At 52.2% G+C, this 9,288-nt stretch overlaps 1 protein-coding gene and 1 pseudogene across 2 annotated transcripts in view; one reads left to right on the forward strand and one right to left on the reverse strand.

Annotated features, from left to right (window-relative positions):
• Positions 1-9,288, reverse strand: part of TKT (transketolase) — a 27,423-nt gene that overhangs the window by 10,756 nt on the left and 7,379 nt on the right. The window contains exons 2-5 of the mRNA XM_003789386.2: positions 4,860-4,977; positions 3,876-3,989; positions 3,033-3,130; positions 87-278 (exon numbers count right to left, since the gene is read on the reverse strand). Of these exons, the coding sequence (XP_003789434.1) occupies positions 87-278; positions 3,033-3,130; positions 3,876-3,989; positions 4,860-4,977 (522 nt within the window). The remainder of the gene's footprint in view (positions 1-86; positions 279-3,032; positions 3,131-3,875; positions 3,990-4,859; positions 4,978-9,288) is intronic.
• On the forward strand, positions 8,638-8,929 carry LOC100952291 (annotated as a pseudogene). Its single transcript, XR_001161269.2, has one exon. The product of XR_001161269.2 is annotated as a 6.8 kDa mitochondrial proteolipid pseudogene (transcript).

Consider the following 9,288-nt stretch of genomic DNA (forward strand, 5'->3'; position numbering starts at 1 on the left):
AAGAAGGGAGACCTTTAAATGGGGCTTGACTGCCTAGCTCTCCTCCACCTGCTGCGATCATGCTCAGGCCGAAGCCTCGCACATACCCAAAGGCCTCACAGCGCTTCTGGTAGACGTCCAGCTGGTGCTGCAGGGGGGCTGGGTCGCTCTGGCCCAGGCGGTTGATGTCAAGAATGGCGACAAGGTTGTCCAGCTTATAGATGCCAGCGAAGGCCATGGCCTCCCACACAGAGCCCTCTGACAACTCCCCATCTCCCAGCATGCAGTAGACTCGGTAGCTGCAGACAGAGAGCGGGTCAGAGGTTGGTCAGGCTCCTGGTCCCCCACCCCCAGGAGTCTGCTTTCCAGGTAAAGGAGTGGCCACACAAATGTGCAGAACAGACAACATTTACATGGAAGGGGGCAAGAGCAGATCGGGTCCCCACTACCCACCCAAATGCCCATGAGGAAATGGCAGGAAGGGAAGCTGCTGGGAGGTCCAGAAAGAAGTACTGGCTATTAAGAAACAAGGTCTAAGAACAGGGATCTGGCCAATAAGATCCAGAAGGATGAGGCTGTGAAAGCAAGAGCAGAGTGAAGACTAGTGCGAGAAGGGGCAGCTCCAGGGCAGGAGGGGCCTGAGCTACTTGCTACAGGAAATGGACCCTCCTATGAACCAGGCAGTGGCCCAGGAACTTGCTGGGTAGGCTGGTGGGAAGGGGAAGCTTGGGAGGAGCTGGGCTGGCAGGCTGTGTGCTGGAGAAAGAGGCCTCAGGCAAGGAGTGAGCTCTACCCAGGGCCCTGAGGACTGGGTAAGTCACAGGAAGGGCTCTCCCCAAGGCTCCAAGGCTGGTTCTTGTCCCTAAGAGGAGCTGGAACTGGCTCTCTCTCTATCCCAGGGCCCTTCTCCTCCTCTCAGCAAAGGCAGTGAGATAGGGTAAAAAGAGCCCTGAACTCAGGATAATTGCCCAGCAAACAACCTTTCCTAGCCCCATAGGAGGGTGAGTGAAGGGGTGAGACTGGAGGCAGGGAGACCAGTCCAGGCTAGAGGAAGGAGCTGAGCCAGGACTCAAGTGCAGTCTGCCTATAGCCTAGACAGCCCATGCTTGCTGTGGAGGCACACACAGGCTGCGGGATGGCAGGACCCCTTTACCCTGCCAGTATCCAGCTCTGTGGTCCTGGGGAAAGAGGCTAGTGCTTAGGTGGGCTCAGGGGAGACCACAGCCACCTCCCTGCTGCTGCAGAAAAAGGCTGTGGACCCAGCTGCAGGGCCAAGACAAGGGAGCAGGGAAAAGAGAACAGGACAGACAAGCTAAGACACCAACCAGCATGACTCAGCACATCTGCAGGCCATTGGGCTGGGGAGGGATCCCTGCATCCTCCTATAGCCTCTACCAGGCCAGACCACCAGTTCCATGGCCAGAAGGACAAGGCCTCAGGCCCCAGGTTTTTCTGAAACTGGGTCCTGTCCCCAGGTTTATTTACTCTCTGTCCTACAGGGTGCAAAGGAGCCCAGAGACCCTGGAGGGGCTCTGGTCTGGCAGAGCAGCTCCTGGAAGAAGCTACCCTGATGGGGCTGAGCTGGAGAGGCCGAGAGGGGGTTCCAGGGAAGCAGACTGGCTGCCATCCAAGGCCCACACCTGCTCCTGTGGAAATCAGGCTGGGGCTAAGAATGGAGCCATTGCATAGCTTTGGGCTTCAAGGTCAGGGACAAGGCTGGCCCTATGGCCCTATGGGGCCAACAGGTTCAGGTCCCTATGGGGATGGTAGGAAAGAGGACAGGATTGTGAACAGGAAAGGGGACCCACGGAAGCTAGGGGCCACCCTGATACTTTGCATTGCCTGAGCTGTTAGATTCAGGGGTGGAGGTTGTAAGTGTCCACAGTCATAAACTAACATGAAGAGAGGGGACCCTAATAGGAGGTCAATGTTTGTCACAGAATTGTCAGAAACCCACCTTACCACCTTATGTGTCCAACAACAGAAGACTGGCAAAATGGGTTATAGCATATCCATAAAACAGAACATTATGCAATCATTAAAAGCAGCTCTCAGTTAACATCATGACAAAATGCTCCTGATATAATGTTTCTTTTTTTTTTTTTATAAAGCAGAATATAAAGTTATAGATGCACTAGGATTACAAATTTTTATGTTTTTTTTCCCCTGTAACAAGGAGGATTTAAATTGGGGTTGGGGGGGTGTTAAGAATAAGGGAAACATTTCTTTTTCATATCCATTTGGTATTTTTCAAGCAGATGGGATGGCAGGGAGAAACTGACTAGAGCCGGATGTGCTCAATCTATCAGGACGCTACCTCTGGGTGCCTGGTCAATCCTGATAATCCCGATGCCCTGGCCTCTCTCCCGCAGGTACAGTCTGAGGGCCTAGGTTCAGCCAACCCTGGCCCTGAGCCACCTGGGCCCCTGGGAACCCAGCTCAACTCCTCCCTATGCTGACTTGTTCCATTATGTTGGGGTCAGGAAATGACCCTTCATAGGGAATTACTTCAAGCAACTGTAGGGAATAATTAACTCACATCTCTGGCTCTATGACAAATAAAATGCTCTTAAGAATATATCCCATTCTTCACGACTCTCTCTCTCAACAGTGAATCACTTCTGGGTGTAGCTGAGCCTGCCCCAAAGCTCAGCCCAGGACTAAAAGGACCGCCTTTCTGTCAGGTGACACTGGCCTGCGGGGATCTGGGAGGGGTTGTGAGGCTTCTGGGAGAGCCAGTCCTAGGAAAGGGCCTGCACTTCTAACCTCAGGGGGACCATGTTCAGGCTGTTTACCCACCCTCTACAGGTTCAATCTCTTAAATGTCCACTTCTTCCTTGCTGAGAGTGGGGGGTTCACAGGTTACCTCTGGATCCTCCATGACATTCAACCCCCCTTTCTCAAAATGAAGGAAGGCAAATGGCCAGGCCAGGGCTGCTGGTGACTAGTCAGATGGGGGTGGGTGTCCTTCTGAGAACTCTGGGATTGAGGCACCTGTGTAGAGTAAGGCTGGGCCACTGCAGACCACTCCCCAAACTGCTGAGGGGTATTACCTGGCTTTGTCGAAGTATTTGCAGGTATAGGCCATCCCACAAGCGGCCCCAAGTCCCTGGCCCAGGGAGCCAGTAGCCACATCTGTGAAAGCTTGTTTCTGTCATAACAGAGGGCCACAGTTAATCACGGGAGACAGGAAGGGATCCTGCCCTCACTGGGAAAGCCAGAGCAGCCATACACCCACCCAGAAGGCCCTAACCCAGGGGGGGACTCCACCTAGGATGTGACTCCATTCAAGTAATTACAGGTGTGCTCATATCCTAGCCCTGCCCTGGAGAGAGCTGTGTGGCCTCAGGCTAGGAAGTGAACCTCTCTGATCTTTAGTTTCCATACCACCCACCTCATAAAGTGGCTGAGAGAAAAAATTCATGACAAAATTGACATAAAATGTTTGGCCCTAGTGGGTACCCAGACCATGGTGACAACTTTTGTGGTAGCCCATGAAATCCAAACATTTGCAGGGTGCCACATGACACCCCAAGGCACAAATCAGATCTCTTCCCTGGGGTGTCACCAGCATCCTGCTGCTACTCCGTGCTCACTCCCCAGTGAACTCTGTTCCTCAGCTTTATCTATTTAGCTAAGGGGGCTCACTGGGGAAGAGAAGCTTAGGGAGAAGCCCTCCCCAAGGCCAAACCAGAGCACCCTTGCTGGGGATTCAAAAGGCCTTGGGGTGAATACAAGGTTCCTCCAAACACCACTTTATTTCCTTCCTTATCTCAACACCCTCTGCCTTTCAATACCTTCATCTTCTCAGTGTGCACCCCCTGCTCTCTCTCCCACGTGCCTGGGGAACAGTAGGTGGAGACAGAGGCGTTGGGGGTTCTGGTGGGTGTGCTTACCGGGACAGGATGCCCATCCAAGTCGGAGCTGATCTTCCTTAGGTTCAGCAGCTCTGCCTCGGGTAGGAAGCCTGCTTCCGCCCAGACTGCGTACAGGATGGGAGCCGCATGGCCCTGCGGGGAGATGGACAGCCAGAGGCCAGTCAGATTGGGGGGTGTGTGTGTGTTATCTGGGACAATTCCCACTGCATGCTAACCCTGGGGCTTGGCTGAGCCAGCCAGTCAGGGTATCCATTTCAGAGGCAGAAGCAAATGAAGGCCACTTCTCCCTTTCATCCCTCTCCAGCTTCTTGGTTTTCAGCCCAAAGTTCCCACAGCCAAGGCTGGGCAGACACTAAAACAGGTGCAGGGGGACACAGCTGTGAGGCTGGATGAGGCCAAAACACCAGCAGGCAGCCGGCCGCACTAATCACTGGACTTGGACAGACTTCTGAACTCTAAAGCCTGCCTGCCCCAAGAGACTAGAGGCATCAGAGGCAGGCAGGCCTGGGTACAGGTGGATTTTAGGGCTCTGGCTGTGATTCTCACTGGGCCGGGCTGGGACAGGGCACCCCACCTCAAACCCAAAATGGTGCAGCCCGACTCCTGATGGGAGCAGGCCATGGCCTCAGGATTGCTGGCACAACACTGAGGACATGGGCAGAAAGCCACAATGCCACAAGCCAGACCTAGATCCTAGTCCTGCCTGTCAACATCTGACAGGCACTGTTCCCTACCCCATTCTTGTGGGTAAAGGCCTTGTCACTACCCCACAGAAAAGGGACCCATTAATTCAGTCCTGTATTCCTTAACTAGCTGGATCAGCTCAGAGCAAGACAGAGGGAGGGGCTGGGATGGGCAGGCGGAGGAGGCACCCGGGAGGGATGGGCCAGAGCTGAGCTTAGGTTGGGGATAAGACTCCTACAAGACCATGCACCATTCCAAGGCCCACAGGACACCAGTCCCAGGCAGAGGGTGAACGGCTGTGGGCAGCTGGGTGCTTACCTTAGAGAGCACGAAGCGGTCATTGTGAGGGTTCCGGGGGTCCTGGGACTTATAGCGCATGGTGTGGAAGAAGAGGACAGCCATGATCTCTGCAGCGCTGCAGCATGACGTGGGGTGGCTGTGGCCCAGGAGAGAAGAAGCACACATGTATCGTGGCCTGGACCCAGGCAGTCACACAGCCTGGCCTGTCAGAGAGCCATGGGCTCCTATTCCCGGAGGGTACACAGGGGCTCAGGAGGCCACTGCTAGCTGCTTGGGAAATGGGTCAGCTAGTGGGCACGAGAGGCTGTGGCACCTTCCAATGGACACCAGCTCAAACCCTCAGAATTATGGCAATTAAACAATCCCAGGGCTGGACTAGAGTAAGAGGGAAGGAGGGTCTAGGAGAGACTAAGCACAGAAGACTCAGCCCAAGGCCTACCCATCCATGGCTAGGGGCAGCTTGTGTAGGGGGGGGAAGCCCTGTTCCCACCTCATACCTCACGGCTCCTAGCAGGACTCTAAAGACTCAGCAACCATGGAACAATGGCACCCCTAAGACTGACCAGGGAGCCATATCCCAGGACTCTACACACCTGAGAGGGGTATCCTGCCCTCTCAGTTCCAGGAGTACTGGTCCTCTGAAATCATGAGCCAGGGATAAGGGACTAAGGCTCATAGAGTCACCACAAACTCCTCAAAGGCCTCAACATATAAATTTGGTAGCCTGAAAAATAGGGCTTTATCACTAGGCTAGGAGGCTGGGGCAAGATAATCACTTGAGTTTGAGTTTGCTGTGAGGTATGATGCCATAGCACTCTACTGAGGGTGACAAAGTGAGACTCTGTCTCAATTAAAAAACAAATTAACACATCACTGGGCTACTTGGCAGCTTTATGACTGGGCATATGGAGGGCTGGTGTAGCAACTTTTGTACAGAATTTTAAAAGCAAAATACAGTCTCACCTTCTATAATGGTTACAATCATGGGAAAATAAAAACTCCTTCTGCCTATGGACAAGGGCTGAGGTGGGGCCAACAAAAGCAAGAATCTGCCCTCCTAACCCTGTCAAAGATGCCCATTTATTAGCCTCTAATTTTATTTTATTTTATTTTATTTTTTGAGATAGAGCCTCAAGCTGTCACCCTGGGTAGAGTGCCATGACATCACAGCTCACAGCAACCTCCAACTGCTGGACTCAAACAATTCTCTTGCCTCAGCCTCCCAAGTAGCTGGGACTACAGGCGCCTGCCACGATGCCCAGCTATTTCTTTTTTTTTTCTTTTTTTTTTTTGGTTGTAGTTGTCATTGTTGTTTGGCAGGCCTGGGATGGATTCGAACCAGCCAGCTCTGTTGTATGTGGCTGGCGCCTTAGCTGCTTGAGCTACAGGTGCTGAGCCTAGCCTCTAATTTTAATCACTGAATGGCTGCTGAGCAAAGGAATTAATAGAGAATGCAAGGATTACACCTTCAAGATGAGCCTTGTCAAGTCTCCAGAGATCACTTGATGAATCCAGCCGCTGCCCAAGAACCAGGCTAGAGGCTAGGCTTCCTGCTGGGGACGCTGCAAGTCCTGGTCAGCCCAGACAACCACTGGTTCACACAGTTTTGTCAAGATGTCAGCCGCAGGGCATGTACCTCCCAGCCTTCCCCACATGCAGCTCAGCTTAGCCCTCTCACGCTGCTCTTTGAGGTCCTTCACACTAAAACATGCCCTATGCCAAAGCCAAGGGCACATGCAATATCTAGAGTTCACACCAGCCTCCCTCCTCCCGTCCCGGAGGCCCTACTGGGTTACAGGTAAGTCACTCTCATTGCAGACACATTAGTAGAGAAATCCAGAGAACTGTCCATGCTGGTTTAGTGCCCACATTCCCACACACAATCATCTTATACTTAACCATTTCTATGAACTCCCGGTCAGGGGGAAAAGACACTACACCTGAAAGAGGGAGGTGAGGACATGTAAACAAGAAACCCTTTCTTGCCTGGCAGGGGCCCTAATCCCTCGCTCCCGGTGCCAGCTTCAACTGGAAGATACCCCAATCAACACCAGTCAGGCTGACTGCTTACCCTTACCCTTTCCTCCTCTAGGGGCAGCCCCGTTCCTGAGGAACCCAGTTTCAAAAGTCACGGCTCTTTATGAGGAAACCTTGGCGGGAGATGAGTGTGGGTGGGTACTGAGCCAAAGTGTCCTGAGCAGAAAGGAAGAAGGCAGATGCAGGGCTCCACCTGCCCCGCCCACCGCAAGACCCCAGGGTGACAGTCACACTTGGCCACCAGGAGAAGTGGTGTGGCACCAGAACCTTCTGCCATATCCTAGAGGCATGCCCAGGCCCAGATTGAAAGAATGTGGAGGGAGAAGAAAGTCAGCTAAAAGCGACACAAGTTGAAAAGCAGAAACAACAGTGGATGTTCAGCCTTCCTTGCTAGGCTCCTGGGGGTGAGCCTGCAGCAGCTTATCCCCTTAAAAGCCTGCGTCAGGCCAGCTGCTGGCACTGTCTTCACATCTACCAAGTAAACACAAACTCAGGGGTCCTTGGGAGCCAGGTGTCCTCCCACACTCCCCAGAGCTTTCGGGGCTCTCCCTCTGTACAATGTCCAGGGCGGGGCTGCAGGGAGTCTGCCTGACTGGAGCAAGCTCTTCATCTCCCAGGGCCTCAGTTTTTCCACTTTGTGTAGGAACATCTGGGAGACTTAGTGAGACAACACACGCAAGGTCCCTAGGTCACCACCAGCTTCCGCTGGGGGACAGCTTACCAAAGCTCAGTGTCTCCAACTCTTCTCCTACAGACTGGGATTGTGACCCCCAACCCTATGCCTGGCCAGAGGCAGGAGAGAGGTAGGAAAAACATGAGGGCTGAGATGAGGACCGGCAAACTGTAAAGCACTGAGCACAGTAGACAGTTACTTTTAAAGCTAAACCTAATACAGGGCCTTTGGGACCAAAAGCATGAATCTGTGGCCTCCAGCCCGAGCTTTTCCTGCAATTCCCACTTGCCTGGGCAGGTCAAGTTTAGATGGAGGCCCCACCCTGTGTATAACACATCTATGGATGAAAACTGGGAGAAATGGGGGTGGCCTACTGGGTACTTGCCATACTACTATCGTAACTGACTGAGGTGGGTGGGGCTATAAGTAGACTTGTCCCAAAACCCTGCCTGCGCCTAAACAGTCCACTCACAATCTACAAAGATGGTTTAGAGAGTTTACAGTTAGGCCCAAATGAAGTTTCAATCTACAAAGATGGTCTAGAGAGTTTACAGTTAGGCCCAAATGAAGTTTCTCAAAGTCCACCCCGCCTCCAGAACACAGTTCTTCCAGATGTCCCCTGGCCATCCTTTAGCATTCACTCCATGGGCTCACAGGTTTCTGCGCAGGAAAAGCCCTGAGAAGCTCCCTCACTTCTGGCTGGGCTCTTTCAAGCCCCTCTCCACCATCGGTAGGATGGGCACGATTCACAAGGAGTCACGAGGCTTCTCCGTGAACAAACAAACTAGGGAGGCCAGGCACTTACAACAGCAGCCTCACTAAGACAACTCCCAATGCTTAATAAGTATAAAAGAAAAAACAAAAAGAATCTGTTACAGAGAAGGAATAAGTACTTGAAGAAAGTAAAAAAAAAAAAAAACACACAAAAGTTGAAAATCAATAGTTAAGGGTGAATCGGGGGACCTGATTCCGGCTGGCACGCAGGGAGAGGGCTGGAGAGCGGCGGGGGACTTGGGCCTTCTTGGCTCCTGCTGACCTTGGGGTGCAGCCCCTCCACCTACACACGCCTGCTCTGCGTGGGAGGCCTGAAAAGGGAGGTAGACCAGGAACCAGCTGCTGATGCTTCAAAGCATTATTAAAAATGTGTGGGTCCCCATGAAACCTTACTATATCGAAGTTTACCAGGAGATCTGGATGGGAATGGGGTTGATGAGCTTCATTGTTTATAAAATCAGGAGTGCTGATAAAACAAGTAAAGCTTTGAAAGCTCCTGCACCTGCTCATGGTCATCACTAACCAGCCTCACTTGGAGTGTACAAGAGATGGATCAGTCTGCCCGTAGAGCTAAGCAAGCTGTGTCACATGGGAACATGGACTGTTCCTGTGTACTTGTTTAAGTACTGTGTACTCACGGCATGAATAAATGTGTCTGTGAGATGCATCAAAAGGAAAGAAAGAAAGAAAGAAAGAAAGAAAGAAAGAAAATCAATAGCTATCACTTAAATTTTTTTTTCTTTTTTTTGCAGTTTTTGGCCAGGGCCAGGTTTAAACCCGCCACCTCTAGTACATGGGGCTGGCACCCTACTCCTTTGAGCCACAGGTGCCACCCTAAATATTTTTTAAATATATATAATGAGTTTAAGGACAGTAGAGAAAGAATGACTGCAATCAAGGTGTAGTCCAGGGCTCGGGGCCTATGGCTCAACCGGCTAGGGCGCCAGCCATGTACACCTAAGG

This window comes from Otolemur garnettii, unplaced genomic scaffold (assembly GCF_000181295.1).
Source record: "Otolemur garnettii isolate 467f Iridium unplaced genomic scaffold, OtoGar3 scaffold00032, whole genome shotgun sequence".
Taxonomy (NCBI): domain Eukaryota; kingdom Metazoa; phylum Chordata; class Mammalia; order Primates; family Galagidae; genus Otolemur; species Otolemur garnettii.